This window comes from Fundulus heteroclitus, chromosome 16 (assembly GCF_011125445.2).
Source record: "Fundulus heteroclitus isolate FHET01 chromosome 16, MU-UCD_Fhet_4.1, whole genome shotgun sequence".
Lineage (NCBI taxonomy): Eukaryota > Metazoa > Chordata > Actinopteri > Cyprinodontiformes > Fundulidae > Fundulus > Fundulus heteroclitus.
This window is the reverse complement of record NC_046376.1, coordinates 18,898,183-18,923,569: the sequence shown is the minus strand read 5'-3', so window position 1 is coordinate 18,923,569 and position 25,387 is coordinate 18,898,183. Positions and strand designations below refer to the sequence as shown.

The following is a 25,387-nucleotide window of genomic DNA, read 5'->3' as shown; positions in this document are numbered from 1 at the left end:
AACAATAACAAACCGTACCTTTGATGGTTTCTGATCCTGCTGATCTTTTCCTTTCGGTTTCTGATCATCTTGACTTTTAGCCCTCTGCTTTGTTTCTTCTGTCTGTGTTGCATTGAGGTCTAAATTAACGTTCTGATTCAGGGTCGATTCTGTTGTAACAACAGATTCCTTCTTGTTTTTTAAGCTTTTTGGACCAGCCTTTTGCTCTTTAGGATGAGCGGGCTTTGTCCCCTCTGCTGAAGCTGACTCAGAGGTCTTATTGCTCTTTGAGATTACAACTTGAGCTGAGGAATCCCCTGCTGCTTTCTCTGGGGTTTGATCCTGAGGTGAACTGTTGGCTTCAGTCTCTTTTGCTTTAACATCAACAGTGGTTTCCTCAGACTGGCTCACTGTGGTGTCCACATCTGTGGAAGCAGGTTTTCCACTCTGAGTGTTTTCAGCGGAGGCAGCTGTGCTATTAGACGGTACTGAAGCAGGTTGCCTTTCTAGTGAGGGTAAATTATCTTGGAGTGAGTCTGTTGTTTCTTCCATTGTGCAATCTGAGCTTTCACTGTCACTGGAGTCTCCTTTTTCTTGTGATTTCTTCCCCTGATTGTCTTCCAGAGATAGGAGTGATAGGTCAGACTGGGTCTGATCTTGATCTGATGGCATGTTGTCATCTTTCTTCTTTTTGTTCTTCTTTTTCCTTTTCTTCTATAAAAGACAAAAGGAAAAAAATATATGTAGATTTGTTTTATCAAATTATTAATTCTGAAACAATGTGGGCTATAATAATAACTGGTGAATTTCTGTGGAAAACCTGGACTGATTCGAAGAGAAAAATAGTCTACTGTTGTATAGAAAGACCCTTTGCAAAGTTAGAGCAGCATATTTTTTAACATTAATGGAGGAGAATAAAAATAATCCTAGGTTTCTCCTTAGTACAGTTGCCAAACGTTCCTTCAGCTCTTAGCAGTAATGATTTTATGGGATTCTTCAAAAACAAACTGATTCTATTAAAAATAAAATCATTTGCATCCTCCCAAGCATGACTGCTTCGTCCTCAGTAAGTGAGGCAGCGTTGGAGGAATCTTTAGAACCTGATCTGTTTGGACTGTTTTGATCCAGTTAAGCTTCCAAAGTTAGCTAAAATAGTATTCTACATCTAAACCATCATCTTTTATGTAGGACCCAACCAACTTATTTAAATTGGCTCGGTATTGATCACTGCCCCCATTTTAAACATTATTGATCTAGCCTCAGTAAACGGATGTGTACCACAAGCTTTTAAGGTACCTGTCATTAAACCTTTACTTAAAAAAAAAAATATTTCAATCAAAATGAATACATTACAGACTTATATCTAATCTTCCTTTCTTATCTAAAATTCTTGAGTAAGTAGTTGCTAATAATGTATTTCAATATTTACACTGCAGTTACCTATTTGACGTGTTTCAGTCAGGCTTCAGAGCTCATCATAGAACTGAAACAGCTCTGGTGAAAGTCACTAATGATTTTTTCATGGCCTCAGATAATGGGCTTCTGTCTGTACTGTCCTATTAGATTTTGCTGCTGCATTTGATACAGTTGATCACAATATTGTCCTAGAAAGACTTGAACATGCTCTATGGATTAAGGAAAAACATTAGGCTGGTTTAAATCTCATCTGTCTGACTGATTCCAGTTCGTTTATGTTAATAATAAATCTTCTTCAAACTCCAGGGTTACCTGTTGAGTTCCACAGGGTTCAGTCCTTGGGCCAATTCTCTTTACTATAGGCTTCTCACTACTAAAATTATCAGACGGCATTGGATTAATTTCCACTGTTATGCTAATGATACTCAGCTATATTTATCCATGAATCCTGACGAATCCAATCAATTACTTAGATTACAGACATGTCTTGATGACATCAAAAGATGGACGACTTTAAATGTTCTACTTTTTTTGTCTGCTACTACCCGCTTTAACATAGAAAGTATTCCTGGATCAGACCTTCTGCGTTCTTTTGTGTCTTGCTCTGTCTTCTCAAACCCCCAGTCAATGATGGCAGATGGCCATTCACACTGAATCTTGTTTTGCTGGAGGTTTCTTCCTGTTAAAGGAGAGTTTTCCTCTCTAATGTCGCTACATGCATGCATGGATTGCTGCAAAGCCAACAACAATGCAGACGACTGTCCGCTGTGGCTAAACACTCTTTCGGGAAGAGTGATTGCTGGTAGTCAATGACTTGATGTAATCCGCTTGGTTTCCTTAGATAGGAAACTTTTAAGAATCTGTCAGTATAATTTGATAGACTTAACTTTGTGAAGTGTTTTAAGGTGATGTGTTGTTAGTTGGCATAATATAAAGAAAACTGAATTCAACTAATACAGAACTTTACTTCATGGCATATATTTATACAGCAGTTAAACTTCAGCTATGGAAGCTAATGAAACCACAGGGTGGGTGGGTGGATGGATGGATGGATGGATGGATGGATGGATGGATGGATGGATTAGAGTATGAGTGTACAAACCTTTTGTTATGTGGGACAAAATTGTTATGTAAAGTGTATCCAAGGGCCAATCAAATATAATAAAAAACTAAAATGATACTGTGAATTTTTTTTACTGCTCCAGAAAATACAAACTAATTAGTCATTCCAAAAAAAGGTAAAAAACAAAGCAACTGGACTTGTTTTCCGTAGTTGAAGACGTTTCGCTTCCTCTCCCGGAAGCTTTCTCAAGCTTCCCGGGAGAGGAAGCGAAACGTCTTCAACTACGGAAAACAAGTCCAGTTGCTTTGTTTTTTACCTTTTTTTGGAATGACCATGACCTGGATGACTGAGAATCTTCACCAGCAAACTAATTAGTCATATTTCTGTCGGATATGGATATGTAAAACATTGTTGATCGAAAACTTTAAAATGGTTTCGCTCACTTGCCTTTTTAAAATATATATCATCTAAATTTCAAAATCCTTTGGGCTCCATTAAAATATATATATATATTTTTTTTGTCTATTCTCATCAATAACAACAGGATATGACTCTGTCTTTCTTTGGAAATATTTGTTGTATTTAGCCAATTTCAATAAATGAATTAAAAGCAGATTTTGGCGCACCACATTTGAATCAAAGTCATACATGTCCTATAACCTATAAAATGAGAGTAAAATATAAAATGTGTAGTTAGGATGAATAAAGTCCTGTACCTAACATTTTCAATTTTAAGATTTTAACTGTCTCTAATAATGTTGCCCTGATTAAAAATAAAAAGCCTGGATCTGCATTTGTCCTGGTGGGCAAAGTCATTCTTGAATTAAGTTGGGGGAACAACAGAAAATCAGTCCAGAGGCCACAAATGGCCCCCTGGGCCACATTTTGGATACCCCTGGATTAGGGAATAAAATGAAGAAATAAATATTGTCCCATACTCTATTATTATGTGCCATACTTTCTAATACTCGAGGGAAACCAAGTTTATGTCACAGTTCGAGACACTGTAACAACGAGAATAGTGATTGGTGCCAACAACTATACTTCCATAACCATACCTATACGAGCAGTAAAAAAAACTGTTTTAATTGCACTCTCACCTTTTTCCTTGGGTTTGGTTGTTCATCATTTGGTCGTTTGGGAGATGTACTGGTTTCTTTGTTCTCTCCAGGCTGAGCATTTTTCTGAGACTTTAATTCTTCACTTTTGCCTTCAGAATTTGCCTTCAAGGATTTAGGCTGATCTCCTGTATCTGAAGTAAAGAGATGAAATATAAGAATAAAACCCCAATTTTTAAAACAGATATGAAAACAACGTTTTCATATCAGGTCTTATGTGCTTAGAACTGCAGAGTTAAAGACTATTAATTACTGGAAATTGTACAATGGACATAATATACAATGACCAGATAAAGCTGCATTTTTTTCTTCTTGATATTAAAAATAAAAATAAAATATAACTGGTGACAACATCTCTATTAAGCTTACCTTTAGCTAAAGTTTTTTTTATTGATTGCAACAGCATCAAATTATAACCAGACAATAGGGAAATACAACTAAGTTGACCAAATTTCTTATTTGAAATATCCTCTGGTAGAGGACCTGTGATGCTGTTGGCCTGCTTTGAAAGAGAAAAGGCCCACAGCATCACAAGTCCCCTATCATGCTTAACAGTGGGTATAAGGTGCTTTCTAACGTCTACATTCCTTGTTTCAGAACAGACTAAGAAATGGTGTTTGTTGCCGAAACGCTTCACCAAAGCACACGATTTCACTTAAAGTCACATTGGCAATAAAATTTAAAAGTTTAAGATGACGTTACTGCAATAAAATATGAGTAATTTTAAAGCTTTGTAAAGCCTTTTAAAAGATTATATGGAGCATGCTGTATGTTTATGTTGGAACATAACTAGCTAAAAAATTATTTTAATGCAAGCTTATCAGTAATTTGAATAGTGAAGTTTTACAGAGTTAAATTAAATATTTTCTATGCACTTTTTAAATAGATAACCACCCTCAAATTTATTCAGCCTGAGTAGTTTAGTGTTATATTGTTCAGAATTTAATAAAAGCTAAACTGTTGATGACACCTTGTTAATGTAACAATGTCCACGGGAGAGAGTATTTAAAAAAATCTAAATGTTAAGCATATAAGCATAAAAAAACATATTTTAAACGGGATTAGTTAAGGGAACACAAAAGATTAGACCGAATCACTGAACATGTCTACTTACCCTGCGTGCTTGATGGTGTGGCAGAAAGACGGACGCCACATTCACTGCAAAACTTGGAATTTTTATCCAAAATATTGTGGCCACATGCTGGACACTTCATCTTCAGGCTTCAGCGACTTCTAAAAAAAGAAGAAAGTCTCTTTCATTTAACGTCCCAACATAAGATAGTTTCCTTTCACTTTCTGTTTTGCTAAGTATGGCCTCAAAAATGTTGTCTCTCCCATATTCATTTTGACCTGCATTTATCTAACAAATTGACCTTTAAGTTATTTGTTATGTATCACAAATAAAAAGTTTTGTTTTGTTTGTTTGTTTGTTTTTTTGAAGGAGAGCCACTGGGAAATTTTACACAGCAGCCATCTGCCCGCCATTACGATACACTGACCTCAACAAAAAAGGTCTTTGATGTCTTACGACACATTAGAATATTGTTTTTTCCAAAGAATAAAATAACATTAAAGTTAAATTTAAGATTCACAAATATAGCTGATTAGTAGCAGATCAACAGACCTCATTTGCAGGCCCTCTTTAGTAGAAAACGTTCTGATAAGTTTCATTTTCATTTCTCCATCTTAACAGATAGTCGTTTAGTCGTTTAGGACATGACTATAGTATGTTTACAGAGGCATTAGAAAAGTATTTTAGCCGTACATGTTTTAAACTCTATTAAAACTACACTCACATTTAATGCAGAAGAAAAATCACGCAAAACTATTATGCAATTTATTCTATTCCATGCTTGATAATTAATAAAAAGCATTATCTATTATTTTGGGTAGGTCAGTAAATGAGTAAGTTAATGAGTGAGTAAAGTAAATTTTATTAATATATCATTTTTTGAGAGAAAAAAATCTAAATGTCCTTCATGGTAAAAAAAAAAAAAAAGGTTAAAACAGCAAACTCAAATTAATATTATTTCTTAAAACAAATGTACAATTAATGAATTAAATCGTTACAACGCGAGCCATAACGTAAACATAATTTGTTAATTATCAGCTTTTTCAATAAAAGGATATTTTTTGCTATTCGTCTCCGAGTCGCCATTATCGATATCTGCTCAAATTGACTTTATACTTTCATTCTGAAATCTTGTTTTTCTTTTGAAATTCGACTCAGATAGATAGATAGATAGATAGATAGATAGATAGATAGATAGATAGATAGATAGATAGATAGATAGATAGATAGATAGATAGATAGATAGATAGATAGATAGATAGAGTGTGTTCCTCATAGTGCGGCGTCACTTAATAATAAACGATCTTTGAACATATATTCCAGCCAATCACGTGTTTGCAACGCACTTCCTTATTATTTCGACAATACAAACAGCTTATAACTATGACTTTGCCGCAAACAGATTTGCAGCAACAACTCCCATTAGTCGTCCTCGCCGAGGCTCTGGGTCGAGGCAGAAAAAAAATGCAACCATCAAACTCAAGCGGCTAGTGCGCTAACTAGCTCTGCGGTTAACACTAAAACTGCTAACTTTAGCTTCGTCCTCTGTCAAACAGGCTCTAACCCATGACAGCTAGCCGTAAAGGCGTGCTGTGAGCCGAACCACAACACCCTCGCAGCCCACTTATCTTCCACTTACTCTGCTGTGTCCTGTCATAACATGCTCTTAGAGTCTCTCCAGCTAATAGGATTATGGGGTTTCTCTCCCCTCCACTTTGTCACTATCTTTGTTACTATACGGCACTACTGCACCCGGCGGCGGGTAACATAAACATTTCAGCGCTCACCAGAAACGAGTGGGTCCTCAATCCTCTTCCTGCTGTCCAGCTAAGGGAAGACTACTGCAGACCATCTCTGCTACATGTACTGCGGGTCACTGTCGGTTGCCACGCTTTAAAGACGTATTTTCACTCAGACACATTTCCGTCTCTTCTAAAGTTTCGTTTTATCCTGAAAGGGCGTGCACCAATAAGGCTGACTGTTATCAATACATCATAAAAGCGGGTGTCGGTGTTTTGATCACACACTGTGGGCGTGGAAATACATTAAGACTTGTAATTTAATTTCCATTTGTTCCTCTCGCTATTCAGAGTGCACAGATGTTTTACTTAATTTATGTTTCAACATGATCAGCTACGCAATAGAACAAAGCAGTGATTATAAAACACTGACCCCCTCTGGGCAAAGATGTTCCCCACACGTCCCACAAACAGAACTGCTGTGCCTCCATATTTATTGCTGGCTGAAATAGCTACATGTGCAAAGTAAGATATCGAAACCAAGATATTAGCATTTTTCAGTTCCAGTTAAACAAATAATAAATGTTATTATTATTATTGTAGAGCACTTAGGAAATACAATTGAAAAACAAAAACAAAATACATATGTGATTAAATCTGAAATGACTGAAAGTAATTGCAAAGAAAGGGAATTTGTAACAACTAAGATATAAAATAATTAAACATAAATGGCAAAATTTGTATTAACTTCTGCTAAAAGTCAAATAAAGTTTATAAATTTGGCAACAAGGCTCTTGAGGAGTTTTTAATGTGAACCCTGGTGGGGGAAAGGTTGCATTATTAGTGACTTTTTCAGTCCAGTTGCCTGACAACCTTCTTCATTTGTTTGTGTTTTGCATAGAAAATAGGACATGGCTTCAGAAACCTACTGAAATGTGTACAAACACCACTTAGGGTTACAATTATGACCAGTGACAGGTAATGGGAACTAGTGATCAGTTCATCATTTGGGGACAAACTGACCGTCTCCAACCCTGATTGTTGGTTGTAGAGCTCTAGTCTGGATTGCTGATTTAACTGAACATAAATGGAGCGTCTCAAGTGTAGGTAACTAAATTTGGTGGAGCTGAACATAGAACCTCTATCCCGGCTCTGTAGTTTAAGTTAAGTTAAAGAGAATGTCTCCTGCTTGGGTCGGTGGATGGGGATGAATGAAACATCTCTAGCCTGGGTTAGTTGTTTAAGTAAGCAAGGTTGTAGCATGGGTGAGTGAGTTTAATGCAGGTTATATTAATGGTATGTCTGATATTGCATTATTAATATTGTATATTTTTGCTTAGTCGTAACAAGCTCAAAACTAAATATTTGGTGTTGCCAGTTGGATTTTTCACAGACTGGAGTTTTCTATCAGCGTAAGTATCAGTATAACTACATTGCTGTCCCCGTAGGAAAATATTCTTTGCAGCCAGGTAAAAAACACACAGAATTGGAAAAAAAAAAAAAAAAAAAAAAAAAAAAAGAAATCTCTAGGGAGAATATCTATAACAATATTAATGTGATCAGACTAAAATGACAAAGTGATCCACCCACCCAATCATATTTATACTTTATACCAATATTGAGTGATAAAAGAGTTTTTCCATCTGTTGGTCCTGCTTTAGCCCGGCTGAACCCCCTTCCAGATGGTAGTAGTTCAAATTCGGCATGTGTGTGATAAGTGGAGCAGACAATGTCTTTTCCCTTTTGTGTGACTCTCTTTAAAAATATGTTGCTGATACATCAGGTAAGGTAATACCAATAATTTTGCCGGTCACTTTTCCTTTTTGTTTCATCCCGCTTTTGTCTCCTACTGAAATCAACTTTTCACACACCCTGCATTGATTTCATTTAAGGAGGAAGTGCTCTCTTTGACGTGCTTTTTTTGTTGTTGACCTTATCAGAGATTTCACTGAATTTCAGCTTCTTGTCAATAACAACACCCAGGTACTCACGATGACCCTGAACACGCTTCACTAGTTCCTCCGTGATGTGATGAGAACCAAAGGTGGTGAACTGCACTTGCTTGAAGAATCTATACACAAATCTTTGGTTTTGGTGACATTTATTTTAAAGTAGATATCACACCACATAATAACATCCTCAGCCACCTGACCAGGTGAAGTATCGTCTGTCACCCGCAAAATCTGTCTGCAAAATCTGCCATTCTGGATGATTACTTTTCCATTTGTTGGTGTACAGGGAGACAGAACATGGCCCAGAGGAGAACCGGTGGAGCAAAACACCTCATATGACATGGAACTGGGACAAACAGGGATCTGTCAACAAGAAAATCTAAAACCCATCCAACAACACCTGGACACAGGTTAAAATGAGTCCAAAATTTATGAGCTAAAACGTGAGGCTGTTATGTATTAAAATCAGAAGAAAAAAAATCTAAAAAAAAACAGCAACCGCTCATCTTTGTACATCTTATTTGTAATATCTTCAAAAAGCCTTCAGGGATAGTTGTTTGAGCTTCTAAGTAGCATCCTAAAACTCTCTCTTAGTTTTTGACTGGTCAAGGATTTGCCTTTTATATAAATGGTGTTTTTGGTTCAATCTGAACAGGGCTATTGCCAATTAAAATAATACTGCAGTTTAGATTAAAATCTATCTGCGTTGACCAGTAAACTGGCATTTGCTTGAAGTGCACAACCATACCACGATTGAATTGCCATGTTTTAGTGTTGATTTCACACTCTAATTGTTGCTGGTGTTATTTGGCCCACTTTGAGACTTACTGAACAGGGGTCAGACACATTTACACTGATATGTATAATGATTTGTATTTAAGCTTTGAACAACATACAAAAAAAAAAAACAGATTACATTTAAGCTTATATTTATCATTACCTATTTTACTTTGAATCTTAATTCCTATGACCTTTCTTTTTTTGTACAGTCAAAGGTTAGTTATAGTCTGCTAATGTAAGGTGGGAGTCTTCATTGGTAACTTTTACTTTCCCTTTCATTAATAGCACTGCACTATAGGTTAGAGGAAGTTCCCGCTCATAAGTTGAGTTGTAGTCCTCCAAGTGAAACAAAACTTATGAAAGCTGAGCTGTAAAACACTGAACAGTAAAACATTAAGTGCTCCAAATAGAAGAGGAACTAAAATCATAGAGGGATGTTTAGTCTCTGAGTAGCAGCACCGGATCAACAGGTTAGTCAAAAACAGTGTGATGCTATTTATAGCAAGGATTGTTTGATTTCTTTGATAACTTAAAGCAACATCTGGGCTGTGCAAATTCTGAAAACGGTAAAAGATCATCTGAAATCACAAATAACTGCTGTCACAACTCTTCAGCTAACTTAAGTATTAAAGCAGTCTTTTCTCACAATACATTTGCTTTTAAATTAACTCTACTACACATAAGCCTTTTCCTGTATAATATCATGCTCAGGCTTTAAGTGGTTATATAAAAGCTTCCTGAAATGTCTGCAGGATGACCTTTTATCCTGTTATGAGTCAATCTTTCTTAAGGCTCTCATGTGACACTCATTGACCTCTAGCTCAGGGTTTGCTCATGTTGGGACGCTTAGCGGTTTCAAAGGCCATGCTGTGCTGCTACATGTTCAGCAGAGGGCAGAGTGAGACAGAATTTGAGTGCATGTGGAACAAAGTGCCATGCCAGCCAAAGGATTTCAAAAACGGCCCTTGCAATCATATATAAGAGTCACCTGCGTTATCTGTCTGAAACACCCCAGATTGGTGTTTCAGCAGAATAACCCCACTTTCATTCTGTGTGTGTGCGTGTGTGTGTGTGTGTGTGTGTGTGTGTGTGTGTGTGTGTGTGTGTGTGGGCAGGCGTAGTGCCATGGTAACTTGGATTGCACGCAGAGTTAAAGGTTCATTCCCGATGTCAGATTTTGAGATTAGAAAACGTATTTTTCATCCCAACGGATACAGTAGTCACACACTGTTACTTTCAATGCAGAGTGCATTGGAAGAAAAACAAAATATGATCATATTGTAACTGTGCTGCCCAAGGTTAAATAAAACGGAAAGTAAAAGAGATACGGTCGAAATGGAAATAGAAACTCACCGGGCTTTCCAGTTCTCATCATTTATCAAAAACCTGTTAGGATTAATGAGTAATGTTGGGACATGTTATGTCCATTTTTTGCATAGGAACAGTAACATGAAGTATATGAGAAAAAACATGGCTTTAATGTAAAAATCACCTCACATTTGGTCAAAAACTGTTTCATGCTTAAAAATGTAAGGTTATCTCTTCCTAAAATCTGCTGTTTGTTGTTCTGCATCTAATAATTCAATTGTGTCTGCATTTAATTTTCTAAACAAGTCAAACTGCCTCGTCCGTATGGACTTGCTGTGGTTGTCTAAAATATTTGCCTAGGATAAAATACAGCGCCTCGCAAACTTATAAGAAGTCTGTCAACAGGTTGCTCTTGTAAATGAGAACTCTTATCTCAATGAGATTATCTGTATAAACAAAGTTTAAATAATATCAATCCTTAAAACCTTTTCACTTAACAACTACAATATGGAATGTATTGTATTCGGATTTTAAGTCAAGTCAAGTTTATTTTTTATTGCACATTTCAGCAGCAAGGCAGTTCAAAGTGCTTTACATCATGAAAACATCATAAACACATTGAAACAGTCACTGGTTGTGAGACCAGTAATAATGTATCAAATGAAAACATCAATGCAAATCAAATATGTTGGTCAAGGGTACTGTTATAATGGGCCGAAAACAAGGTTTTCAGTCTTGATTTAAAGTACAAGTGTCAAACTCAAGGCCCGCAGGCTGAATCCGACCCGTCAAGGCTATTTATCCGGCCCTCAAGGGCCAAAAATTGCATATCGTGTCATAAAATAGAGGCAGGTATCCTTTTAAATTGTATAAAGTCCTGTCTGCCTGTCTGAGGATGGATTGCTCAAAAAGTTCCTGTGGAGACAGAGGAGCCATTCCCATTATTTAATCTACTATCATTACCGAGTTTAAGATCTGGGTTCTTTTTTTACCATCAAATTACCAAACCAGCTGGTAATGCCATACATTAGTAGAGACTCTATGGTAGCTCTGTGAAAAAATGCTATAATATTGGTACAAACACCCAAAGTAAATGAAGACACTGGTGAAGTTTTGCACAAACACCTGCCACATGTGTGTGTCAGCCAACAGTGTAATCAATATGAACCCCCATGTATTTGTCAGAGCTCACCTGTTGAATGTTCTGTCCTTGTATGGCCTCAATCTCCAACTGTAATATCATCTTTATTGTCATTGAAACATACATTATAAGGAAATTTGTTCTCTGCTTTTAACCCATCATCCTTGGGGAGCAGCGGGCTGCCATGTGCGGCGCCCGGGAAGCTTTCTGGGGTTAAGGGTCTTGCTCAGGGAGCAAGGGGAAGCTGGAATTGAACCCACAACCTTGTGATTGCCAGTTGACTACTCAACCCATCAAGCCACAGTCACCCTAAGATGTAACATCCTTAACCTGCCACACCAGGTTATGATCCTGCGAGCTCTGCATTTCCAGTCCCACAACTTAACCAGTGGACCAAATCTCAGCCATCTCAGCCACCCAACTGCCCTGTGGTCCCCCAGCATCTCCCTTGTCTTTTCTATATTAATGTGTAATTTATGAGCATCACACCAGTTCACACATTCATCAACTGCTGATCTATGATAGCTTGGATTGGAATCAGTGTTTTACAGGCTAAGTGATATGATATAAGCTGAGAAGAAAGTTTTGGTACATCCATGCATTGATTGGTTGTAAGCATTCATTCCGTGGAGAGATGGGTTCAGAGTCACCTGGTGACATTGTAATGTAGAACTGTGTATCATCTGCGTAGTTATGGTAACTAATCTTGTTTTTTGTTGTAACCTCAGCTTGTGGCACCATATAAATATTGAATAGAAGGGGTCCCAGGATTGAACCTTGGGGTACCCCACATGTGACTTTTGTCCGCTCTGATGTGAAGTTACCTATTGACACAAAGAAGTCCCTGTTCTTTTGGTAGGATTTGAACCAGTTAAGCACTGTACCAGAGAGTACGACCCAGTAAAACCATCAAAGGGGTTGGTCATTGTAAGAAAAAGCTATTTAACTGTTGAAGTACAGCTTTTTTAATACTTTTACAGATAAATATCAGGTTTGAGATTGGCCTGTAATTCTGCAGATGTGATTTGTCCAGATCGCTCTTATTTATCAGTGGTTTAATAACTGCAGTATTTAAAACCTGGGGGAAAACACCTAATGAGAGGAATGAATGTCAAGGATTAACACACAAGCGGGCATAATTATGAATAAGGAAGGATACATGATTTTCTCCCTTTAAAAAAAATATATATATATGACCCAAGCTTGAAAAATGGAGAGCCATCCACCTTGCTCAGGAGTATGCATGCATTTCCACAATCAAATCTTTTTCAGTATGGTGCTATCGGCTGGACTATCTTCTGATCCTTTGAAAATCAGTTCAAAGTGTCAGACTGCCATCAAGTCTTGCTTCTGCTTCTCAAATGGATTTAGGCCTGCACTTAGACTGTGACATTCAAACACATGAATATACTTTAATCTAAACGCTTACACTGTATTTCTTGCTGAATGTTTAGAGTCATTGGCATTAGAAGGCAAGCCCCTAGGTGAGCTATATGAGCCCCCTGTGCAGCATTTAGCACCATCCATATTCCCATTACCTCTGGGCTGCTTCCCTATCCCTGCTAAAGAAAAACACCTCAACTTCTTGACGCTGTCAGCATCATGTTTAGCTATGGGGAGACTGTTTCAGGGTAATTCACAGTGTGATTTGTTTCCTCACAAATGGAGTTCAAAACCTTTCAGTTATGTGTAGCGTGACCAGGGCACTTTCTTTGATGTTTGTTGTATCTCCTGTATGGCTTGTCCCAAACAATAAATGGAGCTAAGTATGGCTTTCTTTCATCAATGCCTATGTACTTGCCAGTGTTACTTAAGGATCTGACTTGTAGCACACACAACTAATAGATGATTGGTCAACAGTATCTACCATCTGAGCTGTGGATCTCTGCAGTTGCTCCAGAGTTACCATGGTCTGCTTCCCTGAACAATATTCTCCTTGCCTGGCCTATAAATGTTGGTTAACTTCTTAAGGCAATCGGTTACACTTTACCCTATTTAAGAGTATCAGTGTAAAAAAGACTGAGTGCATACAAACTTCTCTTTTTTTTTCTTTTAAAAGACAACTGAACGTCCTTCTTCTTTGAAACAATTTACTAGTTTGTGTTTGCCCACCCAGTGTAATCCAAATATAAATACTAAGATTATTGATTTATAAACTAGCTTGTGACATTTTCTTACACGCTTATCCCTCATGGGGTCGTGAGGGTTGCTGGTGCCTATCTCCAGCTGTCAATGGGCGAGAGGCGGGGTACACCCTGGACAGGTTGCCAGTGTAACACAGAGACAGACAGGATAAACAACCATACATGCACACACTCACACCTAAGGGGAATTTTGAGAGGCCAATTAACCGAACAGTCATGGTTCTGGACTGTGGGAGGAAGCCGGAGTACCTGGCGAGAACCCACGCATGCACAGGGAGAATATGCAAACTCAATGCAGAAAGACCCAGGGTGGACTTGAACCCACCTTGCTGCAAGGCAACAGCATTACTCACTGCGCCATTATGCAGCTAAATATATATATATATATATATATATATATATATATATATATATATATATATATATATATATATATATATATATATATATATATGTTACTTAGGTTGTTTAGTGCCGCACATTTTTCTTTCATAAGTATCAAAGAAGAGAAGCCATCAAAGCTTTCTGTGTGTACACCTATAAGTCAAAATGACGTTGCATGAAATCTTTTAAGTCCCAGGGTTTAGCGGCAATGCTATGAAAAAGAAAATAAGACATGATTACACCGAGGCCGCCTTAAGCAAACGGTTATTAATGAAACATGTGCTTGTTGAACTTTACCTGCAAACTTCGCTGTGCATCCCACATTCATCACTCTCACGGGAGTCCGTCTGCTTCAGCCTGCAGGTGACGCAGGGTGATGAGGGTTTCTGTTTCTGCATGAACGGCTCTATGGAAAAATCATTTGTAGCTAAGACAATATCTCACATGTCTGTCTTTCTCATGGAGTAAACATGCTTAGATGATCTGAGCATCACCCTCTTGTGTTTGGGTTTTGTTATGTTATACCAGTTGATGTTAATGAGCAAGGTAGAAACAATTAATCGGATTAATCTTATACAGAAATAATCACCAACTAATTTACTGATTGAATCAAATCATTAAATGGAGTATAAAGACTCTAAGACGCGCATTTGCTGAAAGAACAACCCTTTCAGAGCATTTATTGAGCCAGAACTATACAAAGAATATATACAGTTTCAAGTCGAAAACCCTAATATGCTCTATCCAAAACTCCTCAAGTGGCCTAGTTTTACCCTCACCTGTAGGCTTAGTTTTTGGTGGTATTCATTTTTGCAGACGGCTTTCTAATGGTGCAGATGCAAGCACATATTCAATACCAGTAGTTGCTTTTGTCAGGGTCAGATAAACATGCTTTTTTTTTTAAAACATCAACCCCTGAGTTTCTGAACAATGCCATTGACAGTGTAGGTTTTGTACCATACAATGTGAGACACGTTGCAGCACACGTAGTTATGATGACGACATTTCTGTTGTCAACTGTTAAGTACACTGAAGAGGGAAAAGCATGAAAGGAGGTAAATTGAGGCATCCGTTTCATCCATTTCTTTTTATAACTCAAAGGATCAAAATTACATATCAACGTCAGGATGTCACAATGCAAAATATTTATTTAAATCCAATCAAATAAGCTTGCCATGGGATCAACTTCAGCGTAACATGCTGATTTTTTCATTGTCAGAAGACTATTGTCTTTCTAATGACAAACGTTAGTGGGAATTCATTAAAAAAGGTCGGGTGCACAGACTTCATGTCATGTTTGGTTTGGAAACGACTCAAATGCAGAGCAGAATTGATGTCAGCTGTGTGTTTAGTAGCCAAAAATAAAGACAACTTACAAAATTGGTCTTTTTTCGAGGAAATCAAACAGGAAGCACAGGAATTGGACTGGGCAAGGGATATCTGAAAGACAGAGAGACACGGGACAGAGAATGGGCGCAACGGAAGAATCTAGCAATGGACAAAGAAAACCCTACACCTTATAAACAAGGGAAGGAGTGAAAAAGGCATGCCGACACAGCTGGCATTAATAAGGTGGTAAAATAAGGAGTAGGCACTAATGAAGGCAGAAGAACTGAGGGGAGGAGAGTGATGAGCAGGATGTGAGCAGAGGGAACCACAGGGAAGAAAACAACCAGAAGTGACACAAAATAAACAAAGAACAAGAATAAATGAAATGACTACAAGAATCCTCCATTCATCCCCTGTTTCTGCTTGTGCAAAACTGTGTCGCTGAAGTAAGAGGTTCAGGGAAAAAAAAGAAACAGATATCCATCTGCCTGGTGACACTTTCCAGCTAATTTTAACAATCTCATGAGATAAGCCTGGAAAACCTCCCAAGGCAGACACCTAGGAGGAATCTTCATCAGATAACTAAAACAGCTGAACTGACTCCTTCCGATGCGGAGGAGCAGTGGCTTTAACCTTGACCCATGTTAAGGAGCTCCTCACACTGTCTCTAAGATTGAGATTGGCCACCCTAGTGAGGAAGCTCACCTCAGCAGCTTGTGTCAGGAGTCTTGTTCTGTCAGTAAAGGACCATATCTCAAGAGGTATAGGCGACTGATGAAATGTGGACAGATCACTAAATCAAGAGCTTTACTTTTTGGCTCAGTTTTTTCCACTGCACAGTTTGACCGGAGCAACACTGTCATTACAGCAGACCAAGCCCGAATTGTTCCACCCATCTCCATCTTTATTATATCATCACTCAAGAACAAGAGACCGAGAAATCTGAACAGCTTCACTTGAGGAAACACAATGATCCCCAACCCAGAATGAGCAATCACCCATCTTGTGGACAAAAGACTTTGAGGAGCTGACTATCATCCCTTGCTGCTTCAGAGTCAACTTCATCTCACTCTGCTGCAAGATGAAGGTCATGGCCTGAAGATGACAACAGAACCGCCTTATCAGCCATCTACCACAAGAATCTCTGATGAGTTATTTTCTGTGTCATGGCGGTAAGACATCTAAACTCAACTTGACAACATCCTGCCCATGAACAGCTTGAACAGGCTCGGTGACAAGGAGCAGCCTAGGTGAAATGCAAACAGCACTCAGAGCAAGCATGACTTTATGTCAGTAATGCAGACCCAGCTCCAGCTTTTTATATATAAAGTACACCACGCTCTGGCTGTGGACCTTTTTCTATAATGTCAACGAATACCAAACATTTCTATTGGTACCCAAAGTAGATCTAAATATCAAATTCTGTGCTAAACGTACATTGAGGGAAAGCTTTGAGAAACTTAAAAAAAAAATAACGAATTAAAACTAGAGAAAGAAATACAAGTATTTCAGTCTGCATTACGCCCATCATCTTCTCATCCCAATTCCCCACTGGGAATGAGCTGAACGGATCTCTCTCCTCATCTTTTAGTGCGTTCATAACAATGCATTCCCTCGCCTTTCAGAGTTCCACATACCTTCACTATAAGCAGATCCCTCTGTTCTACAAACTCTAGATCTACAAACTCCAGATACTTGGGAAATACCGTTCCTGAGGACCCGCTGACCCCAGAGGCTGTGGAAAGGTTTAAAGACCTACCGTTTTAAGAAACATTTTGATTTATAAATATTGTGTGAGTGTTTTTGCCAGTGCATCAAAGCCCACTGCTCCCCGACGGATGGGTTAAACATTTCATTGGACGGTATGTTGCAATGACAAGTAAAGATGATTATTAGAATAATTCTTCATCTGTCACCAGGTGGAGGAATCTCCAGTGTAACAGATGCAAAAAGTCAAACAAAAGTAAAAACACAGATACACATATTGAACCAAAAATAACTAGGTGTGAACAGACATTAAACAGAAAACAAAAGCGGTAAGCCACAGCAGTAATGAAAAAAAAAAAAAAACAGGAAGTCCTTAAATAAATGATAATACTCAAATTAAATGTTTCTGTACAAATTATGTGCAGGGGATGCCCCAGGGGAGAGATCAATAGTTTCCTCTCAGCTGACATTATAGGCTGCTTCTTCAGCGGACAGCAACCCACTGTCAAAAATCATCTTTAGGTCCAACACATGAGCTCCGAATGACATTAAATGAACAGCTTTGGGTTTCTTAGCAAATGTTGTGGATAAGACAAGATAATTTTTTGATTCACTGTTGGAAAAAAAATGTATTCACCCAATTTCACACTTTGTACAGGCACTTTTTCAGGATAAGTAAAAGAACAAGAAAAACAATCACAGACCGCAACAAATAGTTTAATGGGCAAATTGGCTACCTTTAATCCATGAAATATATGTAAGACTGAGCTTAATTAAATCATCTTTGTGTTAGCTTGAAATTTAAAACACAGTTATCACCAGAAAAAAACAAACAAAAACAACATGAATATACATTTTCAGTTTCTGCTGTCAGCAGGTGTTCTGCGACCCATTTCCACTCAAGAAATAAAGAGTTCTTGCAAACAGATCATTCACTTTTTCACTCCCTCATCTGTTGCCAGTTACTGTGTTCATTTGTGTAAAAATTTAATATGGTCTTGATTTCGTATCTGAAAGATCATAGACTGAAGTGAAAAAGTGTTCAGAAGATAAAACGGGAAGTGGTATCAGGGGTGGGTGGCGCTGAGCTTTTATTGTGGCGACCAGCTGAATGAGCAGCTTCAGTTTGGGCTAAAGCTTCCAGACAGATGTTCCGACTTGTATTCCGACGATACAATTAAAATAAAAAATTTCTAATTTGTAAGAAAAATTGTATTCTGGATTTATGAAATTAACTTTTAAACAGCTGTTTAATGTGTTCCGACCCTTAGTTTTTTTGACTAGCATTAGATACATGCATGTAGGAACACTATGACCTTTTCGAGGTGCTTTCTGTACGGTTTCGAAAAAAACCTGAGAAACTTCTAGTAACATGTCTCACAAGAATCAAACCATGAGACACTCTTCACATGAAAGAGATGGCAACAAATACCTGACTGTCGGAGTCATTGAAAACAACTCTTTCCAAGAAACATACCAATAAATATGTAAATATGTTGCACAAAAAAAAAAACAGATTCAGATCATGAATTGAATTTGAAAAGAAATTGGGTAAAAAAAGGCATTTTATTCCTGTGTGTTTTACACCTGTAAATCTCTGTTTGTTTATTTGTCGTTTGTTGTTTACAATTTACACATTTCTACTTTTTATACTATGTGTTTGATAGACGACTCTATTTTTGCATTTAATTTAAAAGGAAAGCGCATGCGTCTCAGCAGCTCCACTTCAGATGAGCGAGACGTCGTATCCGAACGATGATGGTTGTTGGGTTTCAGCATCTTCTCAGTAAACCTGATTGGTGTTTTATCTTTCAGACAGTAATGAAGAGCGTACTGTCTTATAGACAGACTGAATAAGAGTCGTGCATGTTTTCAACAACAAAAGAGAAATCCACCGATCAAAAAAAATCTTGCAGACAGGAAGCTTTGCACTTCTTTAAACGGCGCCGTGAGCAGTCATATCAAGAGGATGCCCTATTTGAGCTGGTTCCTGAAAGACAGGCAAAATGTTTCTAGTGAGGCTGCTCAAATAAAAATATGTGTAAAAAAAAATTGTTTTTTTTTATGAACTTTACCTGCAAACTGAGCTGTAAATCACAGTTTCATTTTGGTAGTCCTTGTGCTCCCTGAAAGTGAGATTGCATTTTAGTATTTCTACCATTTGTGCCAAATAAACTTTTCGAACGTTTATTAAAATGTCACAAATGTCAGACAGTCTCACCTGTTTGAATTTCTACTCCATTTGAATTCAATAGCTGCATAAATGACTTCTGCTGTTGTTTCTTCAACTTTGACAGCATGTGATTGGTGACTTTCTTTACACATAGCCAGGTTAGCATTGTCTATTCCCTGAGAAATATTAAGAGTTTAATGAATGAATTTTAAAAGCACAGTTAAAATATACATTAGAAGTTCTAGTTTTAACCCTAACCAGACAACAAAGTAATTTTCTGCATTTCATCTCTGACGACTCTGAGATGGGTTTCATATCTTTCATTGATTTGGTTTCAGATAATCCTCCATTAGACTGATGACGCTAACTGCAATATAAACCAGGGAAGCAAAGCAGGACCACCTGGATTTCCTGCTGATGTGTCGCTTCCAGTATCCTCATTTTGTTTTTGGCGAGCCTGAAATAGAGCAACAGCAATATTTGTTATTTTTTAAAAATCAGAATAAGACCATTTTACAACTTCCTGTGCATTGTACCGAGACAACCAAATAAATTACACAAAATAAAATCTGATGTACTGTCACTCAGCTGATTTTAGGATTTATTATTATTATTTATAGAAAAAAAATGATCATGTTTTCATCAATGATAAAAGTTTTCCATGAGGTATGGTCATAAAAAGAATGCTTGGATCTCCAGTTTGTCTTGTGCTATAGTTGTTATTTAGAAATTAAAATTAAACTACTTCTTAGAAGGATGAGCAACATATAAAAAGACATTTTCTGCACTTTTTATTTAAACATTTAATAGCGATGATTAAATCTGATGAACAGACAGCTTACCTACAAACAGCAATGATAGTGCTCACGGCTAAAAGCACAGCAACAGTAACGATGATGAGCATGTTTCCCATAAATGTCTCCCAATAAGCTGTGAAAGAATAACAGTTTTTTTTCAGGTCTGCCTAAAATATAATGTAAAGATGCAAGACAAAGTGACTTATGAATGCACAAAATGTAGGAACAGGTCTCTCTTGAAAATGACATTCTGATATGATTCTACTGATGTTCTGTATTAATAAAGGTCAAACAGAATAAAAAAAACAAACAAACCGCGATGAACGCATTCTCCAATAACCCGTTCATAGAAAACAGATCCCAAAGTGAAATACTCACGCTTCGTCTTCAGGGTGAAAACTGTGGAGTTCTGACTTCCATGCTTGTTGGAGACGCTGCATAGATACTGACCGGCGTGTACGGCAAACAACTCCGCCTGACGTCCGACCGTCTGCGTCTGACCGTCGGCGATTCTGAACCAGCTGTAATTTAGCACGGGCGGCTGTGCCTCGCTGGAGCAGATCAGGACCACGCCGCCGTCAGCGCCTGCCTCCGACGGTGTTCCCATAAGCACGGAGGTGTTCTGGGGCCCATCTGAAAATAAAGGAACGCGTTCAGGTTTTGTGTTTCCTGTAGGGGGAACGTTGTACAAAAGCGTGACGCCGAGGCTCATCCGTCACGTTGTCCGGCTACAAAGCCGTAGATTGCTGCCACACTGAACACTCGTAATCTGGCCTGCATCATACACTTGTGCGGCGGAATGTAAATGGCCTGTTTTTTGGGGATGGGGGGTCGAATCCTTTTTAAATAATTTCTTCCAAAACTATGAGCATCAATTTATTTGTTCGGCCAAGTTTAATTTTCTCCAACATTTTATACTTTTTAAACACAGGAACAGTGCAATACACATAAAAAGAAGCAAACCACCCGCCCCAACCTGCCAGACAGCACATGTAAGCAGGGATAAATAAAATACATGGAAGAAGAAACACATAATACAGATGCACAAGTGTACTGATTGGTATGTTTCTAGTCCGTTGTTTGTAATCAAAGGTTGAAGGTAGTCAGTCAAAAGCAACTGAACAATTCTGTGACCTTAAGTTCATGAGTTGCAAAGAGAAGCCATTTTTTTCCATACAGAAAACTCTCCACACACTTGAAGCTCAGTTTTCCATTTTGTTGGTATGTATTCAGGGAAGGGTGCCCAAATTTTAAGAACTATCTCATCTAGGGGGTGTCGTGGCCGAGTAGTTAGAGCAGCGCGCTTGCACTCAGAGAAGGATGCAAGTACCCGATTCCATCCCAGTGCCGTCACTCTAGGTCCCTGAGCAAGACCCTTAACCCCAGATTGCTCCCCGGGCGTCGCACATGGCAGCCCACTGCTCCCCAAAGGTGATGGGTTAAAAGCAGAGAACAAATTTCGTTGTAATGTATGTTTCAATGACAATAAAGATGATATTACTATTACTATTAGTTTTACTTTACCCTTCACAGCTACCTGTGATCTTCCACGAGGGAGGATACTAAAGATCTCCCAGTACGGACAGATTTTTAGGCCTGGTTTACATAAGTAAATGTAAAAATATCAAATGTGCTAGTAAGAGACTACTAAAGGTTTACACTTAGCCAAAACCGTTCAACCAAATTTTCAAAAAGTCCCATTATGCTGTTAGCAGTGCAAATGTCCACATTTCTCAGAGACAACAAATGGGATATACTGTATTTATCAAAGTCTGTCTATGGGGGCCAATACTTACGTTCAACAACGACGCGAGCGACTGCTGAAGTTGTTCCTTTTTGACTTTGCAGGGAGCAAGTGTAGTTTCCAGAATGTTCAGTGGACACGTTGTTTAATTGAAGCACAGGTCCTTCGTCTATGGCTTTTCCATCTTTAAACCAGGTGAGCATGGATGAAGCATCATGACCGTCGCAGCTGTTGATGCAGGTAAGAGTCACCGAATCCCCTTCTTTTATCTCATCTCCATCGGCGTTTTGCACCAAAACGTTCAGATCTATGAGGGTTTGAATTGGAATTTTCTTTCTTAATTTTTCACTCATTTGATAAAAAAAGTATAATTTTAGAAAATAACTTACCAATAACCTTCAGTGTTAGACGCTTAGAGGAGCATCCTTTGTTCATATTGAATCTGAAAAAATATTTCCCGGCATCGTAACGCTCCACTTGGTGTACTTTCATAGAGCAGTTGCGCTCTTTGTCTCCAATGTACTCATACCTTCCAGAGCCATGTCCAGGGTGACGTAAAATCAAACGAATATTAGAAGACGTGGTGTGACCCCACATGAATCTGTCTATTTCTCTTTTTTCGGTATTTTCAAATAAACATAAAAAGACAACAGTTGAGCCTCTCACTGCACACATGGTTTCCTCGCTGTACTCCACGAGGCACCTGTTGGACAGCACACCTGAAAAAGATCAATTTCTACATGTCACAATATATTTTATCCCTTTGAAAAACATCTGAAAAGTTTTTTTTTTATTATTATTATTATTATTATTATTATTTACCTCCGACAATCAGAAGCAACAGGGTCCACACCAGTCTCCCGCTCCCAGCTAACATATTTGCGGTGAGTCGAGTCAAACTTTGAACAACATCTATTTGTTACAGATGCTGTAGCTTTTAGAACAGTGAACCATATGCGATGTCTTTCTCCTTCTGTGCTCTTTTAAATCTTTCGCCCTTGATTTGCAGCTTCCTGTCAAGAGAAAAAAAAAAAAAAAACAGGGACTTAGGTCGAAGACACGCTTCTCAGACTGTAAAAACCAGGTCACTTACACAATGTCTGCTTCGGCTCCTCATATTTGAATTTGAGATGTAGGCCTACGAAATCTCTATGCAGGGACTCGCGCTTCGTGCACTGCAGCCTGATGTTCTTTTGTTGTGGTTAAAGCGCAGTTAGTGCAGGGTTGGCACTGTGATAATTTAATGGGTTCTGTGCAACACGATCACGCAGCGTGCCAACAAAAAGTGTTAGCATTACCGCTCATGATGGGTTATTCCCCTTTTACGTGTTTGTTCTTAATGGACTTTCCTGGGCATTGCCGAGGAGTACAGTTCTGCCTGTGGTGTGGAAGGTTGTTAAGTCGTTTGGAGAGTGAAAAAATATCAGCCGGTGTTGTTCCAACAGACTCGTGTCCTTATTCATGCTGAAATAATTGAAGAACGATAGGGATTCACGAGATTACACGCTGTGAGTTATTCCCTACCACTTTCTAATAATCATAAAAAAAAATAGATTACGGTCTTAAACATCAGGATTTCCCCAGAGGCCAAAATATGACCACATTAGAAGTGAACTGTTGTTTTGAGCTACATGCAGGATCCTCTGACCCTTTCTCTCCAACACTGTATTTTGTTACGTTTATATTTGAATTTAATTTGCAGCATGTTTCCAGTTTTGCATCATCTTATATATATATATATATATATATATATATATATATATATATATATATATATATATATATATATATATATATATTTTTTTTTTTTTTTTTTTTTTTTTTATATACAAATTATTGTGTGCAGAATCGTCACATGACAAACTTTTTTTTTCTAAAAAACGTTTAAATTACAGTGTGAACTGTAACAAATTAAGTAAAAAGCAAATGAGGGTGAATAATATTTACAGGAACAAACGGAGAGGCTTGAATTGATTCAAAATCTAATGCTGTTAAATTACTACTTTACCATTTACCATTTGAGATGACTGGAATTTATTTGGACATGGAGGCTCTGAGAAGTCATTCCTCTGTAAACAAAGAATCCAATGTGTGGTTCTACAGTTTTTCATGACATCTGGAAAGGGTCAGCCTAACGCAGTGCCTAATACCTCTATGACTCTGTCTCTCAACTCAAACTCACTTTAAAAGCACAATACTTTTGTGTTTTTTTTTTAAATAAGATAAGATAAGATAAGATAGTCTTTATTGATCTCACAATGGAGAAATTCACTCGTCACATCGGCTCATACAAGAAGGTGCAGAGTAGGGAAGGTGCATTCAGTTATATACAGTGAATCTTCATATCTACAATGGATCAAAAGAATACCAAAATAAATAAATAAATAAATAAATAAATAAATAAATAAAATACAAAAAAAAATACAAAAAAGGAAATAGGAATGTAAATGTCTCATTTACATTCTTAGTGGTCTATATATATATATATATATATATATATATATAAACATATCTATATACTTAAATATATACATATATCTATGTGCCTAAATGCTAAAATTCCTAAGTTAGATGTTAATATAATCTGGGGAAGTAAAACAAATGCTTTTATAATGGTGCTTTCTCAAACTTGACTTAAGAAACCAGCAGGTTTAATCTTTATTGACCTTTATAAAGTGTACAGAACTGATCCGGTTGGAAAAGAAGGAGGAATCGCCCTATAAGCTCAGCAGCTCAATTTTTTTATTTTTTTTTCCTTTTTCTTTGAGATCCTCAAAGTGTTTGAGATCCTTAACTGGTTTCTAAATTCATTCTTCTGGGTAATTTAGATTAAGTCTGACTATCTGGGACCTTGGCTTGTGTGACATCCTTTAATGTACAAATTGTTAATGAACCAACAAGGGGGGGGGGGGGGGGGGGGGGGCATTACAAAGCAACACAGAGAGACACAGGACAAACAACTACACACACCCACAGCAATTTAGAGAGACCAATTAACTTAGTTAATTAATTAACTTAATTCATTAATTAGTCATATTTCTTTTCTCGTACTGTGGGAGGAAGCTGGAGTACCCGGAGAGAACCCACACATGCGCAGGGAGGACATGCAAACCCCATGCAGAAAAAAACCCAGATCGAACCCGGGGTTCAAACCCAGAACCTTCTTGCTGCAAGGCAACAGTGTTTAAATCTAATTTACTTGATTTTATTATAACAAATCTATTTTCTAAACAATCTTCAGTTGGCATATTCTCAACAATGGGACAACCTTATTAAAAGTAAAAGCTGACCAGGTGGCACAAGCAGTTTATTATTGCAGCCTCTGGTTTTGTTTTGTTTTTTTTTTTTTTTGTTTTTTTTTTTTTTGTTTTTTTTTTTTGTTTTATCATTCCGCAAATCAGAAAACCCTGAAGAAAGTTTTCAGTGATGGTGGCACGAACTGATTTATCTTTCTCTCTCTCTCTCTTATGACGTTAGGCTCTGCTGGGCTGATGATCCGGACGCCTATATAAAAGGATCCCGGACAGTTAGTGGAGCCAGA

At 37.8% G+C, this 25,387-nt stretch overlaps 1 protein-coding gene across 1 annotated transcript in view; it reads right to left on the bottom strand.

Annotated features, from left to right (window-relative positions):
* The window catches only part of rnf213a (ring finger protein 213a), a 50,578-nt gene extending 43,938 nt beyond the window's left edge, over positions 1 to 6,640 (bottom strand). Inside the window, 4 exon segments of the mRNA XM_036148030.1 lie at positions 19 to 693; positions 3,559 to 3,710; positions 4,691 to 4,809; positions 6,436 to 6,640. Coding sequence (XP_036003923.1) covers positions 19 to 693; positions 3,559 to 3,710; positions 4,691 to 4,790 — 927 coding nt within the window. The 5' untranslated portion in view covers positions 4,791 to 4,809; positions 6,436 to 6,640.
* Positions 6,641 to 25,387: the final 18,747 nt, after the last annotated feature.